This window comes from Eucyclogobius newberryi, unplaced genomic scaffold, assembly GCF_026437365.1.
Source record: "Eucyclogobius newberryi isolate DKJ021-1_F unplaced genomic scaffold, fEucNew1.0.hap1 SCAF_17, whole genome shotgun sequence".
In the NCBI taxonomy this organism is placed as follows: Eukaryota; Metazoa; Chordata; class Actinopteri; order Gobiiformes; family Gobiidae; genus Eucyclogobius; species Eucyclogobius newberryi.
In genome coordinates, this window is record NW_027315801.1 from 8959717 (window position 1) to 8981068 (window position 21352).

At 41.2% G+C, this 21352-nt stretch overlaps 1 protein-coding gene across 2 annotated transcripts; it reads left to right on the forward strand.

Annotated features, from left to right (window-relative positions):
• Positions 1 to 213: 213 nt before the first annotated feature.
• On the forward strand, positions 214 to 15618 carry tnnc1a (troponin C type 1a (slow)). Of its 2 annotated transcripts, none has more exons than XM_072448950.1 (6): positions 214 to 325; positions 13058 to 13088; positions 13167 to 13313; positions 14288 to 14402; positions 15162 to 15298; positions 15404 to 15618. In XM_072448950.1, exons 3-6 carry the CDS (start codon positions 13244 to 13246, stop codon positions 15433 to 15435), a joined length of 354 nt encoding a protein of 117 aa, XP_072305051.1. In that variant the 5' UTR covers positions 214 to 325; positions 13058 to 13088; positions 13167 to 13243; the 3' UTR covers positions 15436 to 15618. The 2 variants fall into 2 exon arrangements, with proteins under 2 accessions (XP_072305051.1, XP_072305050.1); XM_072448949.1 differs by lacking the exon at positions 214 to 325 and adding an exon at positions 11563 to 11686.
• The last annotated feature ends 5734 nt before the right edge of the window (positions 15619 to 21352 follow it).

Below are 21352 nucleotides of genomic sequence, written 5' to 3' on the forward strand. Positions count from 1 at the left end.
CCCAGCCTCCCCCTGAATCTATAATGAAAACATATGGCAGGTAAGCATCATTATGCCCCTGATGGATTGGAAGGTGAGGCCACTCCGCGCTGCCTGTGTCTGCGGAGCCAAACTCCAGCAAATTGTGATAAAGAGCACCCGTCAATAAAGGGAGGGACTGGCCGCGCTTGTCTTAAGTCCTGGCTGTCACCGTCCACGGGATTGTCGTCTTCATGTGAGGGGAACAATCACATGGATATCTGCAACGCAAAATGGATTCAAAACGCGGATTCTTTTCCATCGTCTTAACCAGAAAGTAACGCAACTTTATGGAAGAAGTTTTGAGGTAAGTTCATTGACAGGCTTTGCTTTGGACGTGCCCGGAGAGCACTTGTTTGATTTGTGCATATGAGTACAATATTTGTCTTATAATATAATCAAATGATGAGTAACTTCTAATGCTTGTGCCGACACTTTCTCCTAATTATTACACGCGTGTTTTTTTCCAAAAGGCGTGCCCGATTTTTGGATTTGAACGCGTGGTGTCAACTTCATGCGGTTCTGCGTTACAGTGAGCGGTTAGAATGCTTCTTCATTTCATCCCCAGACGTACAAGCTGGGACCAGATGGTGAGCCAATGAGGGGTGAACTAACCTATTAACTGATACCACATGAAACGCTACATTTTAAAAGTCCCATCTGGGTTGGCATCCCCGCGGACATAGGCAGTGTGTGAAACATGACACATATTTATACACCTGCTGATGTACACACGGCCATGTCCAATCGGCTGGTGACACGCGCGCCCCGCCAGCTGACCCCATAACCCGCAGCCTTTGATGCAGCTCAGCGCCTTCACCCATAGTGCATGGGCTCTTTCAAACGCACTATGGGCTCCTTGCGAAATGCTTTAGGAGCGTGCTCCATTAGGCCGGCATTACTTGTCCCTTCCTGTAATGGCTTTTAGATTATGTGCGTAAGATTGAGGCTGAGGTCAACCCCTCTTTGCTGGGCCATTGGGTGTAAAATCATCGTAATGTGGAGAGGAATGTAAGGGAATGGATCAGAGGCAGTTTGGAGACACTGGGCAAACATTGTAATGTGTACACAGGCATTTATTACACCCAAATATGTAAAAAAAAAAATATTTAAAATAATCTTTTAGTTATTTTTTTGTAATTGTTTTGATAAACTTCAAGGAGAAGTTTTTTGTCACATTATGTTAGCATTTACACATTAGTGATTTAACCAGTGTCCATTTTAAGAAGAGTAAAGCAAGTGTGTTATGTAAGCAACATTCTTAATTCGCTTATTGAACATGGTCATTAAGTGGCATTTTTAAAATGTGGATTTCACTGGATCCGTCTTGGGAATTATTATAATACATGTACCAAAATGCATATTCGTAATACTAATTTACATGTGCAGTTACAGTACACCTTCATTTGGTGGTATTAATAATTTGATAATTACAGATACAAATTGCCCTCTCTAATCAGTGATAACTAAATGTAGAACATTTAAACTGTTTTTAATCCTATGTCATGTGTTTTACAATATAATACAATACAATACAACTCAATGTGAAAGTATCTTAAGTTTTCTGAATACTTTGTAACGGAATACATTACAAATGTTAATGCTGATATTTAGTATTTTACCACTAAATGCATTTTAGCGACAGAATACTTAATTATTGTTCCCAACGTTGAATATCCTTATATTGTGATTTGTCTTCTCCTATTTTGGTTCTTGCCGCTGTTTGGTGCATATTTCAATCAGAATTTCCATATTTACCTTCTGTGTCTGCCTTGCCTCTTTGTTTCTTGCAGCTCTTTGCAGTGATTGCTTTACCTGCCTTAGTTGAGTTCCTGGAGCTGTATTATATTTCTCTACTCTCTTGATTCCTCAGCTTCTGTGTCTGCAGCAGAGTTCACAAACCAGAGTAATTAGCATGATGATTAGTCATTAGTATGCTAATCAGGAGCAATTCACATATTTTATTCATATCGTCACCGGCTTGTTTTTCCTCTCTGCTTTAGCTGTGTACATGTCCCACTTTATTTCACAATTGAAAACACACCGATCAAGCTCAGAAACCTACATGTGTAGACCCTTTTGAAAGAAATTAATAAAAAATGCATGAACATTGTATGCACTGCGGCCACTACAGCCCGAAAGTCAATAGAAATATACAGAATAATCGTGCATACCGGTATATAACGAGCGTTTCTCTGCTGTGATGGCCGACTCATGCAGCCTGCAGAAGCTGAATCCACTTCAAGGATACGTGCTTTAGTTTGTCTGCTGTGCGTAGAGTAGCATTTGTTTAGCATGACCTAAATCGCTATGAAGTGTGTGCCTCAGCAGCTCTGTCTCACCTCAACCACGTTCTTCTCATCCCTATGTACATCCTTTTCTCCTTTACTATATCTCATGAAGACATGCACGTTACAAATAATCTCAACCAGCTGAGGACAGTTCGTACACTATTCAGTGGAGACTGAGGACTGAGGAAGTGTAATCAATGAGGTGGGCCGGCCTTTGAAACCTCCTTCATTATGACTGATGCTTTTACTAAACACACTCTCCTTCGTCTTTTGTTTCAGATTTATTCTGCTGTTTTTCTGCTGACATCTTTCACTAATTCTACGTAATAAGCTACGTAGTTCCTCCAAATCCAGTGTTCGATTTGGAGGCAGTGGAGGGATGTTTTGGCACCAGCAGCTCTGGGACAGGTGCTTTGTTGACAACGCTGTGTGGTGCGCTGCACACTGTATAGATTTAGTAAACATATGACCTCCATGATAACCAGTATGGGGGCACTAAATCGCTTCAAATTTTGTACATGTGTTGCTAGGCAACAGGATAATCGGTCTCTGACTCTCCATCCTTACACGGTTCTCTACTGGGACTGCTGTGCTGCTATCATTGAAAATGGTTAATTAACTTTTACAAAAGTCCATTAATGGAACAGATTAGGCTTCTGAGGGTTAAAAGCACAGATTGGCTGCCCAGAAATATATGCAACATATATTCATGTCAAAGAGCCTCACAAGTGGATTACTCTGTACACATGCAGATAGCACAGCTGCAATAACTGCCATACTGTCAATATGAAAAGGTCATGGACAGAGTGACTAGTTGTGTGTTCATTTACACAGATAATGTGCTGTGATTGATTCACAAAATCCTATTATGCATATGATGTTGAATAAATGTCACTGTGCTCTAAACTACTTCAGCATTAACTAAATATTACAAATGTGCCTGATTAATGTAGCTAACTACACAACAATAATCAAATATAGATTCATGGTAGAACTGGCCTTTTGTTTATCCATCCATCCATCCATCCATCCATTTTCTACCGCTTGTTTCCTTTCGGGGTCGCGGGTGACTGGAGCCTATCCCAGTGACTTCGGGCCTTAGGCGGGGTACACCCTGGACAGTGGCCAACTTGTCGCAGGGCCAACACAGAGACATAGACATTACCAATCTTACCTAATACATGTCTTTGGACGGTGGGAGGAAGCCGGAGAACCCGGAGAGAACCCACGATAACACGGGGAGAACATGCAGACTCCACCCAGAGAGATCATGTGATGTTGGTCTGGTCCGGGAATCGAACCCATGATCTCCTTCTTGGGAGGCAAGAGCGCTAACCGCCTTTGCCACTGTGCACCCTGCCTTTTGTTTAATATGCTTTAGCAAATTGTACTACTGTTCCTTACCAGGCAGATTGAAGACAAAAATAAAACTATATGTATTTGTATATGTGACTGTTGAATAACAATCAATAATAATTATTTTCCATGCTATTGTTATTACACTGCACCTGTCTTTTGTGAAGCCAAGCACATAGCAGAGCTTGTATCATTAAACATGTGAGAAATGGAGAAGACAATGTTTTTTGGTGTTAGAGCCAGGAACATGGAGCTGTTTAAATTCATGCTCCGACTGAAGTCTGCAGTCCTTTCTCACTACGCTGCCCCTGCTAATCCCCTCCATTCAACCACATCACTATGGAAACTGACTGATGTCTCACCCTCGTGCCAAACATGTGCCATGCAGCTACATCTGTTTCTGACATGGAGGCTGTGCACACTACACCTGCATGCTGCCTGTGTCCACTGCGACTATAGGCTGTAGATAACGGCCATATTGATGAGGTGTTGCTGAATGATGTGTTTTTCAAAGTGGGAGATAGCTCTACGTGAGACAATCTTATAAACTGGAGGATGTACAAGAGTAAGCGGGCTGTGAAGGAAAACTTAGTTGCTGCTTGGCTGAAAGTTGGAGGTTGATGGAGCGGCAAATTTTCATATTCCTGCTCCCTGATACCTATTTCATTTCCCTGCCTATCCTCTGGCAAAATTGCAGGAGAATATTTGTCATGGTTTTAAAAGGTTTATCAGCTTCAAAGGGGAGGGAGCTGGTCGTCCAACCCATCAGTGAGACCACGCAATCCTTCCAGCGCTCACAAGAATGGGTTGGAGCATGAGGACAAATTTCCCAGCTAAGCTCCGAATTCAGAGCATCTACATAAAGCTTGCGGAAGCACATTTGCATTTGCCTTTGACGTCAGCCATAATCCACCCAAACCACTTTTGCAACCCCCTCATCATCTTGGAGGAAAGCCAAGCTAATTGTTAATTACAGTAAAAAGAAGGTTCTGATTGGTAGTGCAATCAGCCTAGTCAGCGCATCCTCGAGAGTATTGGATCATTCAGAGACCCGCAGGTAAACAGTGTCCGCCGCACCGCTGTAATTGTGCCACATATGTCATGGAGTACTGTAGGCCTTTTGCCATAAAATCCATAAAACATCAGAAAAATGCATTTGTTTTGCTCATTGCTGTCATCTTGCATCTTTTTACAGAAGTACCAAAAGCGATGCCCAGACATGAATTACCTGCCTGGATGACTCTGTCGCACTGCCCCGCGACCCTTTGCTGCCTTCCAACATGACACAGGGGTTAATTACGTGTCCATCTGCACTTGGCTTAATTCAAGCCTTTCTAACGCCCTTATATCAGATCTATTATATATATATAGAATGAACAGGCTTAATTGTTATTACAAGCTTTATAAAGAAATTAGACGTTTATGCTTATTCTTCAAGAACTCATATGTGTGGCTCACTAAAGATGTGTTTTTAAATTGGTTTAAGGTACAACAGATAAGTTCATCTGGAGGTGTTCTTTTGGAAAAAATAATTATATTGGTTAAATTTATAGGAACTGCAAAATTGCACAGATTAAAATTAGAGAAATTCCTATTCCTAAATTAGAGAAATAGTATTTAAAATATAGTTTTCAACAAATTTCATGACATTACTTTGCATGATGTTTTTATATGGATGTGTTTAAAATGTTGGCTGCACCAGAATGACCTTTCTCTGGGATCAAATAATCTTCAAATCTCTAAAATTGAAACAAGTAGCCTATATTTGAAAAGTAATACTAGTGGTTATGTTATTACTATACATTTGTGGCATTTGTGGACAGCAGGGAATGGGAAAGAAAATAATGTAATTTTTCAACCAAACATAGCAACAAGGTTCAAATTCTATTTAAATGTTATTGCTATGTTGTGTCAGTTTTTGTTGGTATTTAGTACACAGATAATACCGGTCATAATAAATGAAGCTAATGCTATTTAACCTTTTGCGTCATTTCAGGTTAAAGAGGCAAGCTCGGTGTGTGTAGGGGAGAGCAGCCGTGTTAATGCAGCCTGTCAGTGTCAGACACGACATGCAGAAGACAAACCCAGAGGTTGTGCCGTGAGTCTGGCACTGGCTTTGCATAGACCTTGTGTAATAGGCACGTGTGAATGTGTGTCCTGCTGCTAATGGGAATGATCATGGCTGTGCACTGGCAGAGTGGTGCAACACTTTTCAATGTATCCATCGCCAAAATTGGGGCAGAGGCATGAGCCATAGATGAAGTCACTTAATTTGGTTGTTGGCAATGGCATCAGGAAACATTGACCTTTTGTAGGATCCTCGGGGCGTGCACCGCGTCACATGACAGGCGTATATTTACAGTCCCGCTCGTCAGTGGCCTGTCAAATCACACACACTTCAGTGGAGCCAGGAGGCCCTAGGCCGCACATCAGACTGATTCAAAGGTGTTTTTGCCCTCCTTTTAGCAGAACTCACTTTAGCCCAGAATGCTCTGCAATATGTGCTTGTATGTCTACGTTGAGTGTAACCGAGGTGGGGGTGAGTGAGACGAACAAAAGGAGTTGTAGGACCAATGCATTTCAGGCCAATTTATCTGTCTTGAGGACATTCATCCCCAGACACGTCCATGGATTGCATAACAAATACAACTGTACAACAAGACACACTGCACCAAAGGCACAGGGCTCAGGCCCAAGACAGTTTTACCCTACAATTCACAGCCCCCATGATCACATATTGTTATTATTGTTTTCTTTATATTTTATTTGATAGAAATAAATGGGATCACTGGTTTGTTTTACCCTATTTTATTCAGTCATAACCTCTGACAATGATAATAATATTAATGCAGAATATCTGTCTATTTCCAGGGTCCTACGGCATTGTTGAATAAAGGCCTTAAGCAGCTACTTGATTGAAAGGCAAAGTCAAGGTACCGGTAAGTTTGAATTCAAATTTGTATTGAATAAATAGCCTATATATGTAAGAATTCACTACAATGCCTGAAACGATCAGGAAAAGTAGGAAATAATCTACTTTTGGAGTAGGTAGTGTGCAATGAGCAGTGAGTCCATCCGAGGGAGTCGGGATGCTGGGACATTTGTCTAAGGACACGGGATGCTGGGACATTGCTAAGTCCCTCTACACATTGTTTAATCTGTTTTTCACTATCGCCCCTCGAGACAACTGCTGTTGTGATTTTGGCCACAAAAATAAATTGAATTAAAGCAAATGCACAAGGAATCAACTAAATAATAAAATAAAAGGCCTATAGACATTGCATTGATTCTTCTCATTTGACAGATTTTTTAGAACCTTCTTTCTTCTGAAAGTTTTGAGTATTTTTGGCTAAAAGGGAGATACATTTGTTATGAGATTTTGAATGACCAGCATAATTTAGATGTTTAAAAGAAGAATGACAGCAGGGATTGTGTTTATGGACAGACATTGGGGTGAGAGGAGCTGGAGCATGGGGACAGGTGATTGCCGCAGCCTCTAAGTCACATGTTGCTGCTTCAGAGTGAACATTTGGTTTGAATCTAGAGTTAAGCTATAGAATAAAATAATAAGAAAAGAAGATTGTTCTTGCACATGGCTACTTTAAATGTGTGTGTCACATGGCACTAGGCACTAGGCATTCTATACAATGTCTAGCTAAAGTAGATAATTCCACATCTATTTCCTATTTAGCCTAAAAACAACTTTGTAATATAAACCGTATACAAAATAGATGTAATACTAGGGATTGTAACACATCTTCTCCTTGACAGAGAATATATCACTGTCAAATGTTATGATATAAAACAATGGTTATGAATTATCTCTGGACCTGAAGATATGACTTCTTTCTCATGACAAATGCTCTCTGAGTATGATAAGCGTCAAACGCTGCTGCTCATGATACACGTATGAAACATATTTCCTGTCTGCTCCAGGGGATTCAACTGTCTTATACAATATCTGTAGGGATATCTCAGTGTGAGGATCAGGAGCGGTTCTGGAGGTTGGGGGAGGTAAGGAGGGGGTTGGTAGTATGGGTGCTCGGTGACTTGGTGGTCCAGTGGACTGGAAAACGCTGCCCCCTGGCAGGAAGGGAGCGCAGGGCCCTATCTGCGCTGGAGCTAATGTGGACACTGGCTCATTAGAGCGCTGATGTAAGGAACACTGTGTGATGCTTCAGTGCAAGAATTTGGGAAAAGAGTCTATGAAATGCACTCAAGCAAATGCATGAAGCTCCAAAGACAACCTCAGCTTGGGCTGAGTTTTGTCTGCACTGAGAGATTGGGCCTCCCTGAAACAGCTCTGTGGGCAGGCAGAGAGGCTTTCAGAGTGAAAAACATTGTGTATCAGTCACAAGCAGAGCTTTTGCAGGCTGCCACAACAGGAGCTGCTGACAGGTTGGTCATCAATAGATGGCAGAATGAAAAAAGAAATAGAGGAGAATAGAGATGGAAAGAGGCTGACAGGGTGCACCCCCTCCTCTCCTCAGCAACCAGTGAGGTAAGGACACGGGGGGAGGAGGAAGTGAAGCTCTGACCCAGGCTCCAAGCTCAGCCGCACGTCAAGACAGTCACTGATCTGCAGCACTATTCACCATGACGTGATGTATGCTTATAGTGGTGGATCTTCACAAATGTAGTCCAGCTGATTCACCGCCGCCACCATGAGACTCTTGAGCTTTTTCACCTTCTGCACATTCAGTATAATTAAGGTTATTTCAATTTCCAGTGAAGAACAATTGGCGATATGAATAACAAATCTTGCCTTGATTGTAAGTACATAATTACTCATTAAGAGTGTCTCTATTTTGGGCTCCTTGGTTTGACTGAACAAGTTGACTTCATCTCAGATTTAGTTGAACAAAAGCTGCATGTTCTTCTTACATTCAAATGTATCACACGGCAAAGCCAACATGTAGCAGTGGCTGAGGACAAATTGTGGTGGCAAGAACAGTGCAAGAGGTGGAGGGGGAAATAGCCCCGCTCATTTCTCTCATTTTCTGCCCGCTACTACCCAGCAGAGTTTCTATGGCAACCCCTCAAAAAGCGGTGTGTGGTGAATTGTGGATTTGAGATGCGCTGTCTGATTGCGCCGTGTGGAGGAGATGGCTGGCTCTTTCGTCAGCCTTCTTCTGTAAAAGGAAATTGGTGGAGAGCTCCAATGAAAGAGCACTCCATATGCTTTTCTTTGATGCGCGTGCCAGCTACAGTGTGTGTGTGTATGTGGGTGTATGCGTGTATGTGTGTGTGTATGTGTGTGTGTATGTGTGTGGCTGTACATTGCCCCCTGCCGAGCTGCCCATCTCTCCTGGTACCAGCCTCTTGCCTCTGAGCTCTCTGTGTCTGGCTGACCATGAACTCATCAGTATGCGCTGGCTTTCATCTGATGACGACTCATTTCCCTTTTGAACACCAGTGGCCATCGAGAACACGCCACCATGTCTAAAAATTGTGACAAATGACTGAGAAAAAACATAGACAAGGGCAAGCGGCACCAAACCCCCACTGCCCCCCTCCTCGGTGCAGAGTGTGAGGAAGCTGCAGAGGGTTTTTGGGGGCTTTTTGTCGGAGCCCAGGACATGTATGTGGTGCAGTGTGTGCCCTCTCTGCCCGGCGCTGGGTGCTTGTATGTTGCTTGTAAGCTGTGCCAGTCCCCATTAGCATCCCATTATAAAGCAGCATGATCACTCGTCACTTGGAAAGGCTGCCACCGCGTGCTCTGTGTGACAGTGTGTGTGTGTGTGTGTGTGTGTGTGACAGTGTGTGTGTGTGTGTGTGTGACAGTGTGTGTGTGTGTGTGTGTGTGTGTGTGACAGTGTGTGTGTGTGTGTGTGACAGTGTGTGTGTGTGTGTGTGTGTGTGTGTGTGTGTGTGTGTGACAGTGTGTGCCCGTGTATGTGTGTGTGTGTGACAGTGTGTGTGTGTGTGTTTGTGTGTTCCTGTGTGTGTGACAGTGTGTGTGTGTGTGTGTGTGTTTGTGTCTGTGTGTCTGTGTTTTTGACAGTGTGATTGTGTGTGTGTTCCTGTTTGTGTGTGTGTGTGTGTGTGTCTGTGTGTTTGTGTCTGTGTGTTTGTGACAGTGTGTTTGTGACAGTGTGTGTGTGTGTGTGTGTGTGACAGTGTGTGTGTGTGTGTGTGTTTGTGTGTTCCTGTGTGCGTGACAGTGTGTGTGTGTGTGTGTGTGTGTGACAGTGTGTGCCCGTGTGTGTGTGTGTGTGTGTGTGTGTCTGTGTGTCTGTGTTTTTGACAGTGTGATTGTGTGTGTGTGTTCCTGTTTGTGTGTGTGTGTGTGTGTGTTTGTGACAGTGTGTGTGTGTGTGTGTGTGTGTGTGTGTGTGTGAATCCTGTTGTCATCTGATTGAGATGGCCTTGTTTCAGAAGTGAATTAAAAAGCAGCAGAATTCTGTGCACAATTCAATTTAAATGTGTCTGCCAGTGTTTGGTTTGTTTGACCCAGATTTCTCACCTACCCCACTGTTGATAAATTGGCTTTCTGGAGGCAGCCTTGTGCAACAATTTCATTTAGCTCTAATGTAGCAAACAGCACCCTCTGCTGACCGAGTTTCTGTTTGGTTTGGCTCAGCATTGCAAGGAGGCATCAATAACAAGCAAGCATATATTTATATATACATATGTTTTATTTACTACTTATAATTTAAAAAAAAATATCCAAGATTTATCTTTAGCTATTGACAATGTTGTTGTCATAAGTACATATAAGTATATTTGAACGTTAATACATGTATAAACTTGATGGGGCTCCTCAAAACCACATCATTGACATTCCATTTCAGAACATATTCAGCACATTGTCATTGTTTTATGCTAATGCTCATCCATTCAGTGCATGAATGAGCTTATGCGTTTCAAACACATCAGCAATTATTTCCTAATTTTTGATTGTGGTGAACTTGATGGTGAACTATAAAACCTTAATGTCTTACTTTACCTTACCTTCATTTTATAGGCTATTTTTTTATGAAGTATTTCACTTTCAGAATCTCATTAGAGGACAAAATCAAACTAAGCGTTACAGATTGTTGACAGATTGTTCTTACAGATTTGTGCATATATAAATAGCTGGACAAATTACACTTTAGAAATAAATATGTGTGAAAACAATCTCGATGTTTATCATGTATAAAATGTATATATACTTACAAGTTACAATGGCATTATTAGTATTATTCATTTTTCAATAAGAAGACTATGGGTCCATTAGAGTCTTTGTCACCCAGCAGTGTAAAAATAAACAAATTCTTATTACAATGTCATGAAATGAATGAATAACTCTAATGTGCCAAAAAAAAAAGACAACGATGCATCTATATTAACAGTTTAATCACTGCAAATTCTGTCACGACTCTGGAATGACAACAGAAACATGAGAAAAAGCTTATTGTCATACCTCAATGGAAAAATGCTCACAATTCAAACTGAAATGTTGATGTATTGATTCAGCCTCCAGACTCTTGGCTTCTGTAGCTGTTGTGAACAAAGTTGCTTATTAATGAATGTCCACGTGCCGCGTTCTGACTTTTGAAAGCTCGTGAACCCTGTGTTAACACCTCACTCATCTTTCAGTGCCTCTGTCCTGCCTTTATCACATCACAGCCCCATCTCCCCCCCACGGGCCCACGTCTCCAGCTCAGGTCTGCAGGAATGTTGAGTGTCTCTCCAAGCCTCTCCCTGGAGATTAGGCCTCCCCATGCACACACGCCCCTCTCGCCCCATTCCATTCCCAAGTATGCCCTCTAAGAGCTGCCGCATTTTTATCCGAGCTCGGTGATTGTGACAGATTGGCCAAATGACACACATACACAGACGCACACACGCTGAGGCATCGGTGGAGGGGTCAACCCAGGGAGGGACTAGTGAGCGCCCGGTTGGGGGGTTTGGGGGTATATAAACCGGCCAAGACCAGGCCAGGGCTCTGCTCCCTGCCGGATAGTGCCTTTGCCTCCTCTGTGCCAGGACTCGAGCCTCGAGCCGCCAACATGAATGACATCTACAAGGCAGCGGTATGTCAGCTGAGGGAAAAATAATGTGTTTGTTTTGTGTGACATCCTAACTTTTGAATTATTATCATTATTATTATTTGTTTCAATTCTAATGGGATGACCTTTTGATTCATTACATACCATTATTTGCCTTCTTACTCATCTTAATACGGTTTATTGTATCAAAGCGGGGAGACTTTTTTATGACTTGGCTGTCATTTGTTGCTCTCCCATCAAACATGACTTGAATAGCTGGCAAATCCCTGTTGACGCGGCCTGCACATTGCCTCCATCACTAGCTAATATGAAACAAGCCTCCACTCCATTTACGTCTCTCCTCGGGCTCCCTCTTGAGCCCTATCAAGGCCGATAGGAGCCATTCAGGAGGCCTCTGACGGGACAGGTCTCATGCACGACTTCAAATGGTCCCGTCTGGCTCCAACCTGGCTAATTTTGGCGCGTTTGGTCAGACGCCGCTGTGTGCCTGCGTTTCTGGTGCCAAAGAAGGGGCTGCAGGTTTAGATAACCCCCCCCACGGCTGGATGCCAGTATTATCTGTGAGCCCATGATGCTGTGTCCACTGCGCTCACAAGGCGAAGGCAGAGTGCGGCTGACGGACAGTTCAAAAGCAATAGGAATGTGCATTACATGTGTTTGTTTAGATGGCTCTTTTCATATATCATCACCACAGGGGCCTGTATGTTTAATTTATAGTAGTGGACAGACAATGACTCTTACATAAGCAGCTGTCTCCCTCTCTCATTCGTGGTAGCTTTTCCAGGATTACTGTTCCATTGTTGTGTCCTATCCGCTGCTATGCTAATTTAAAGCACTGTGTATTGTGTACTTTATCTGTCGGTCTTGATCCTGCTTTCGTTTATTTTTAACTCTTTCTCTGATTGGCTTTTAGAGGAGAGCACTGGTCCTGTCTATGTGTGTCAGATACCACTAACTTAAAATCTTTACTCAAGATACTTGAGGGGAAGAAAAAGGGTAGATTTTAAACATGAACTAAAAACTATCAAGCTCCACAATTGATCCTCACAATCTCAATAAAAAATAATGTAGGAAGTTCACGCACTTAAAGTTAATACAGTGATTAAAAGGTTTCAAAAATGGGTCACCTGTATTTTTTCACCGAAGCCCTTTATTTCTTATGCATAAAGCAACTACCGGTACTTCCTCTTCTAAAACTTGTGGGAACAAGTTGTAATATTCACTATAAATCCAGGGTTTTCAGAGTGATCGAAAAGGTACAACTGTTGCCGTCAACATTTTAAGATTTTAAATGGTGACTCAAGAACTCAAAATGTTGCCTATAAACATGAAGTTGAAACCCATAAATACTCAGGTGTCTCCTCAGTTGTACTATTAACCTGTGGCTTTTTACAGGTTGAGCAGCTGACCGACGAACAGAAAAATGGTGAGTCAAACACAATTCCTAAACGATTCTTTTATAAATGAGCGGCACTTACTTAATGGCTTCCTTGTGGTTCTCTAGAGTTCAAGGCGGCCTTTGACATCTTCGTCCAGGATGCGGAGGACGGCTGCATCAGCACCAAAGAGCTGGGGAAGGTGATGCGGATGCTGGGCCAGAACCCCACCCCGGAGGAGCTGCAGGAGATGATCGACGAGGTGGACGAAGACGGTACAGAATATCAAGTTTCACGCCCCATATCAGACATCACACTGGAGCCTGGTCCCATCACTCAGAGGAGAAATCACATTACCCTTCTATAAAGCACTAATTAGATTGGACAAGAAGTGCATTTCATCTTTTCCTCTTTTCCCACCACAGTAACTGCCTCTTTGTGTGCTGTGATTTGTATTTTGAGATTTTGTAGGTTGGAACTTCTAATGTAAAAGGGCTTTCGTTGTGATTATACAAATTGTACAACAAAGCTAGTCCAGAGTCAAACCGCCACTATAGACCAATCTGATCTGTACGTTTTTGAGGGTAGAACAGGATAGAACATGCTAACTCCACACAGTAAGGCCCCATCTCATCTGGGAAACAAACGCAGGCAGGGACCTTCTTGTTATGTGGTGAGTCTTAACTGCTGTGGCACCAAGCAACATGTCATAAACATACGTACCCTGTGACATTTGTGGTAGAGGGTACACCACTTCATGTTACTGCTCTACCTGCATCTACCTGTGATGTCACAAGGCTAAGTTACAAGTCAGATCTGTCGAGAGGCGAGCCCACTGTGTTTCGGTTGTTTTAGCAATAAGACATCTTTAATTAATCGCCCAGCACATAAGATTTCTGCCAAAAAAGACTGAAACGAAGGTAGTTATGTGATGATGTTTTTCTCAGACCTGACAAGTCACTTCTCTGGTGAAGGGCACTCCACTTGCTTGTCTTTCTGTAAAATGTCCACAGAGATTGCAGGTGTTGTTAAGTAATGACATAACATCTCCATGGAGACAAGCGAGTGGAGCACCATCACCTAGTGCACCTTCAATGTCTCGTATTTGAGTTTGGAGTGGGCACAAAAGGCTCCAGCTCATGCCACACATTCTTATGTTTTAGATTGTCACATAAAGCATATGTTGCTGTATTTTGTTACCTTGCTGTGGTTGATGAGGCATTAAATTGCCCCTTTCTTGTGCCTGTAGGGAGTGGCACCGTGGACTTTGATGAATTCCTCGTCATGATGGTGAGGTGCATGAAAGACGACAGCAAGGGCAAGACTGAGGAGGAACTGGCAGAGCTTTTTCGGATGTTCGACAAGTGAGTTTGTTCATTTGTTTGCACACTTGTTTGCACACTTCAAAATGGCTTTTAGTGTACAATGTAGTTCAGTCGTTTTTTAATTACAGTTGTGGAATCAAAATAGGTATCAAAGCTTTACTTGAGTATTGCCATTTCATTTGAGTTTTGCAACATTATTACTAAAAATCCTCCTCTTCTACATTCCCTTCCTGTCTCCTGTGTGTCGACCAAACAGAGGTTCTGTGTAGAGTTTGCTTCTAAATGTTTTTGACATTTCACACGCCCACACCATGTCGGCCAGACACCTTGTCTCAGCATCAAAGGGACTAAGTCTTGCTTTATGTCTTTTCATATAAAAAGAAACACTTACTATATCTGGTAGAGTCTTTAAACTAGAGCAGCTCAGCATATTGCAAAATGAAAGCTGTAATTTGCCATGTTAACCATTGTATCTATAAAAAACACAAGTAAATATACATTAGAATATCGTCATTTCTAAAATGAAGTGTGTTGAAACTTGACCTTTCGAACAGACTCAGAAGGCCTGGCTGGCTGTACTCATCTGGTCCTGATTTAGCTTATGTTGGTGCTGGTTCAGTCTTTGTTAACATTTTTGCAAAGCTGCTACAATATTCTGAACTTCCGAACCATTGTCTTATTTATAAAATGTGTTGGATTGGAACTGTACGTGAAGGAAGTCAAACGCCAAGGCTCCTTTACTACATCATTTATTAAAAACAGTTCTGTCATTGTCCACTGTGTGACTGCTTGTTTCAGAAATGCGGATGGTTACATTGACCTGGACGAGCTGAAGATGATGCTGGAATCAACAGGAGAACCCATTACCGAGGACGACATCGAGGAACTGATGAAGGACGGAGACAAGAACAACGACGGCAAAATTGACTACGACGGTAAGGAGCTCCCGTAATGGAATCCACCTTATCGCCGTCCCGCAAGACTTAGGGTCGCAACTCATTTGACCAAACTGCTAAATGTGTTTCACCTTTTTCTCCCAGAATTCTTGGAGTTCATGAAAGGGGTGGAATAATCGGACAGAAATGGGCCTTCCAGATCCTTATTTTTGTAATTCTCTGGGACTTCATCTGTGGAAAAGCAGAACCTCGAAGCTCAAACGCTGTTGATGGAAACCTCAGACCGACTCTGCAAGAAGTAATGTTATTTTTTTTGTACCATCTTCTTGCATTGTTGTAAATACAGTTTGTAACTATAATTGTAGTGTTTGTCCATGTTGTGTACATGTATCCTGCTTTAAAAAAATAATAATAATAATGTAATTTGGATACTGTATAAAGGTATGCATATTTCTACCAAAATGTCTATAGTAAAAATAAGAAATATTTGTCAGTTTGTTTTGTTTGAGTTTGTTTTCTCACAAAATTAAAGCCCTTCCCGCCTATTTGTATCCAAGGAGATGTTATTGCTTCGCCTGCAATGTCCCACAGAAAGGCATTAATGACCAGGCCAAGTTACAGGTCAGATCTGTGGCGAAGCAAGCGCATTCACACTAAGAATGCATGTTTTTCAATGTATTTTCGAGGGAAAAAACAAATTAGACAACTTGAATACCATATTGTGGAATCTTTCAGGCAGATTAATAACATAGAGAAGCAGCAAGAACCAGAAAAGTTCCACAGTGCACCTATAAACAATATTCCATATTCATATTTGATTTTACTGTATTTGCCGCTGCTGCTTTTGTTCTTCAGCCACGTCAACTATTCAAGGTTACAATGTTAGTGTCCAGTTACGGTGTCTATTGAGGAGAGCTATTTCAGTCTAATCATGTTAGTGCCCATGTTAGGGGATCTGGATTGACCCGCAGCAGTTGACAATCACATTCCTCCGTCCAAATAAAGGGTGTAGCGACAGTGCAAAGAGATTAGACAGAGCTATAGTTATTTCACCTCCCATTCTTGCCCCGTCTTTGGAATGAAGTTGCTAAGTTTTTTATTTTTTTATTTTTATGACTATTATAACAACACCCTCAAAAGGTTGTGACAATTGTTTGATATTAGAGTTAAAAATGAAGGTTCAGAATTGTGCAGTTTCCGCATTGACCACTGGATGTCGCCAAAGAAGCACAGACTTATTTGCTTTGTTTGGAGCAATGTACTGTACAGTATGCCAAAGGGTGAACATATATGTCTTAACACTTCATATAACAAAACACAATCTCAAACATAGACCGCAGTAGATTAGCAGTTTCACAAACTGGCATTGGATCCACTATAGTCTTGTTACATAAAGATAGGGTATTGCATGGGAATTACAAGTGTGTTTTGGCTTCATTTATTGTGGTGACTGCACTGAATACACAAACAGATTAAAGCTTTAGACAACTTGAATGGGAGTTTTCTTGTTTTGTTTTTTTTGCCCGTGTGTGTGACGTCAATGCCAGGCTGACGACTCACACCCAGACATTTCTCTCTCTCTCTCTCCTACATTGCTCAAGCACCAAACATCACCATTCATCAAATCCTTATTATTCAGTGTCAATGTAAGACGCAAACGACCTGACTATCTAAGAGAGAGGGAGAGAAAGAGACAGAGGCAGTGATTTACTATGGCACAAATGAGATTGCAGTGCATGCCATGGTGCGGATGGGGATGAGCATTGGGGGGAGGCATCAATGAAAGGCAGGGCAAGAGCAGTGGCAGAGTGTGAATGAATCTGGGGAATGGCAGATTGGGTGGAGAAGCAGGTTACATAAGGCAGGACTGATGACTCACGCTTGCGGTTGTTAACACTACGGTGCTTCTCACAGGCAGGGTAACTAGGGCACCTGCCTTTCCTGGTACAATACTTATCTGTGCCCTTTGCCGAGATAAGGGTTAATAGGTAGATAAGCAGGCAGGTATTTGGAGGCAGATCTGAACGGTTGCACCAAATGTGGTGTTGCAACAACCACAGTGTTTTATAATTATAGAGGAGTTTAATTTATTATGAGTATAAAATCTAACCATACTCATAAAAAGTAACATTATATTAAACATAGAAGCAATTTTATCTTTTTTCTCTCTCAATCTTTAAGAGTTACATGGTGACCCGGGGCAAACTTGACAGGACACAAATCATAAAAACATTTAGACTAATAAGAAAAATTTAAGAACAAATAAAAACAGAGTTTTACATTTAAAAGCATGGAATTTTTTTTTTAATTATTCATATATCGACTCAATGTCCATGCTAGCTGGTATAATACTTCTAGGGCTCTATATTTATCGTGTGTATGTTTTTTGTGGTAAATTATCATCTGATCTGAAGAGGGTCGAATAATTAACATCTACAAATCATTCATAATACTAATACTTACACACTTTATTGTGCTATTGCTATTATTGCAACTCATGTTTTTTTATTTTTATTTTAACAATATGGTTCATTTAGATAATTGGTAATTGTCAAGTCAAGTCAATTTTATTTGTGGAGCACTTTTCATGCGCGCAGACATCTCAAAGTGCAAAATTCACAGTTTTACACATTTGCAATAAATACAAAGAATACTTTATAATCAATGATTACATATTCCATACATTTACTAATAAATTAGACATAGGTAATGCTAAAAAGCGTTTTAAAATTAGATTTAAAAATCATTTCAAAACGTGGATCGTCTGGAAGTGACAGACCTGCTCGTATTCTAAGCTTCAGACTCAGATATTCTGTTGCCTCTTCTTAAACCATGTCATTCACGCTCCTGCCAAACATGTTTTATCCACTTCATAAATCACCACTTTTGTCTGATGACAACACATGAACTGTCCAACCATCACATGTTACAAAGCTCCACAAAACAGTGAGGGCCCTCTCAATATCTGGGCAGCTTAGTGTGATTTATTGCTTCATAAAGAATCATAAAGTAAGAGTAAGGAACTCCCCAGACACGCTTCAGACTAACAGGCAGTAACAGCTCCTCTTCACGCCCACACACATGCCCGGACACCCAGGCTTTGGGGTTTAAAGGATTCCTGTTTTTCTGGCTTCTCTGCATCACATGGCACTGGCTCTGGTCCAACACCGGATATCAAGGCCCATTTCTGGAAATCACTTCACAAGCACAAAAGCATAAACTGCACGGACTGTGTTCATGAATGATCTACACCTACTGTCAGCTGCTCCACTATGTAGGTCACATGAGGCAGGCAGGAAGCGCTCCAAATCAAATTAAACGTGCTGACAATGTAATGACATAACTTCTCATTTAAATGTTACATAAATGTTATTTAAGTGTTAAGTAATAGTATTTCTTCTCATAGAAAATGAAGTCAAAATGTTCTGATAAGAAAAAGGAGCCAAGTAATTTACTGAGAAACACAGATTTATATATTTCTTATCATTTTATTACTTTTGCTCAATCGTTGTTGTTGTTGTTGTTGTTGCCATAAATACACTGAGGAAGTGGAATACTGGGAGCACAAATCAAGTTGAACAGGCAGAATATTGTATGGTGATGCTCCGTCCCACTTGTAGTAAGGGGAACACTGAAGTACTGTTCCTTCTTACTGGGTCATAAAGGCCTACTCAGAGCCTAAAAGACACAAGATTCTCAGAATACACAATAACGATTCATTCATTCACATGAATGGCAGTAATTGTTCTGTTTAATGTACCACTAGTGGGTTTGTCTATTTTTAAACATGTAAAAGGAAAACTTCTGTGTAAAAGTCTGACGGGGACATGTACCTCATGTCAAAGGCGAAACGTTGGTCAGAGAATCACTCATAAGTAAGACAATAACTTGGAATATCTCATCTTTTAAAAAAAAAAGTAGGGCTAAAATCTATAAATGAATAAACACAAAATAAATATAGACAATTACCACCTGTGTTTATCTAACATTATGAGAAGAGTTCATCCTTCACAACGTCTGTGCATATTCAAGAACATGGACACAAGAACCTGACCCGCAGATAAACACAAGTGTAATGTCCAGTCCAGTGAGAATGACAGCATTATTCCCTTCACTTGGCCCAGTCCACAGCACACTGACTTTGGCTCAGGCTCTGCATTCAATAACATATGTCTGAGTGTGAAAAGAACCGCCGTCTACAAGATGGTCCCCCTGTTCGCGGTGCATCCCCCAAACACAAACATATGACAGACACATGACCTTTACTCAGCACCAAGCCCATTACAACTCCCCAAAATCTTGTTTTTGATTTGATTAAACCCAACAAATCTGCCTGTTGGTGTGCTGGGTGACAGCGGTACACGACGGAGGAGTTGGCCACAGATCGGACGACTTCTGGTGTTGACAGATGGCTGCTTTGCTCTGCCACTATTCCATGTGGCTCTGCTTTACTCATGACCCACTGAGGGCTTTGCCAAAAATCACACTTGTCCTGAGCTTTACTGCGTCTTCAGAGTTTGTAGGGGGACTTTATGATGGCCCATGTGATACGTTTATCAGCAGCGAGTTCCCTGGACGATAACAAACTTCTTCTTCTTCTTCTTCTTCTTCTTCTTCTTCTTCTTCTTCTTCTTCTTCTTCTTCTTCTTCTTCTTCTTCTTCTTCTTCTTCTTCTTCTTCTTCTTCTTCTTCTTCTTCTTCTTCTTCTTCTTCTTCTTCTTCTTCTTCTTCTTCTTCTTCTTCTTCTTCTTCTTCTTCTTCTTCTTCTTCTTCTTCTTCTCTTCTTCTTCTTCTTCTTCTCTTCTTCTTCTTCTTCTTCTTCTTCTTCTTCTTCTTCTTCTTCTTCTTCTTCTTCTTCTTCTTTTTCTTCTTTTGCCAAAACTCTGGCATTTTTGACCCCTGAACATTGATGAATGTCACACATGGGACATAGACGCGATCGGCTCGGCCCGAACTCCAATAAAATGGAGGTTGCGAGAACGCCCAACAGTGCCGACTAATTAAAACTAGAGTTGTGTTTCGATTCAAATTTGCTCCGATTTCGATCCGATTTCGATTCGGGTTAATGTTATTAAAAATTAAAAATGTATTTGAAGCGTTTCCTTCACTTCATGACTGTGTAGAGAAGCAACATATTAAAACTAGTATTATATCAATATTAAACAGCAAATCTTACAAGTATTGGTAGTTACTGATGGAAGAAGGGTCAATCTACCTTCAAGAAAGAGAATCAAGGTGTCCTGAATTATCTTTCTTGAAGGTAGATTGAAGTTCACTGAGGGAAATGTAGAAAAGAATTTTAATTTAAAAAAAAAAATCGATCTTTGGACGTACAAATCGATAATCAGTTATTAATATGCGAATCGATTTAAAATCGGAAAATCGATTATTTCAACCCAGCTCTAATAAAAACAAAACAAAACATGAAACTCTTAATCTTAGGCACATGACACGTTGTTGTTGTTGTTGTTGTTGTTGTTTTATTAAAGAATAAAGCTGTTCGGCGGAAGCACCGAACATCAGAGGTCTAAGAGAATAAAGTCTAAGAGAATAAAGTCTAAGAGAATAAAGTCCAAGAGAATAAAGTCCAAGAGAATAAAGTCTAAGAGAATGCAGTGTCGGGGCAATCGCGATCAAAACACGGTCGCGCGGGTGGCGACAGCCATAATCGCCGCTACCGCGGCTTTAATTCTAATTCCATTTGGTTTTGGACAGTGAAATGTCTGTGAGTATGAGACTTTTACAACATTTGACAAAGATGAAGCTAAAGTGAAGCTAAAGTGAAGCCATCTAAGACCTCCTCAAAAACACAAAATGTACACATTTCCTGTTTGTGCTGTCATAAAACTTCTCCTCTTCTCTCTGCACAGATAACAATGATTCTATTGCTATCAATTGACAGTTATGTTAATTATCATAAAATGTATTTACCGTATTTTCCGGACTATAAGTCGCACCTTTTTTTTTTATAGTTTTGGCCGGGGTGCGACTTATACTTATATTTATACTTAAATACTCATACTCCGAAACGACTTATATCTGATATTATTTGTTATTTTCACACTTGAAACCGTATTTCATACTCCAGTGCAA

Coding starts and splice junctions, on each gene's coding strand:
- tnnc1a (XM_072448949.1), top strand. CDS start 11,663: ATGAATGACATCTACAAGGCAGCG. Junction 13,089..13,166: donor GACCGACGAACAGAAAAATG/GTGAGTCAAACA, acceptor GTGGTTCTCTAG/AGTTCAAGGCGGCCTTTGAC. Junction 15,299..15,403: donor CGGCAAAATTGACTACGACG/GTAAGGAGCTCC, acceptor TTTTTCTCCCAG/AATTCTTGGAGTTCATGAAA.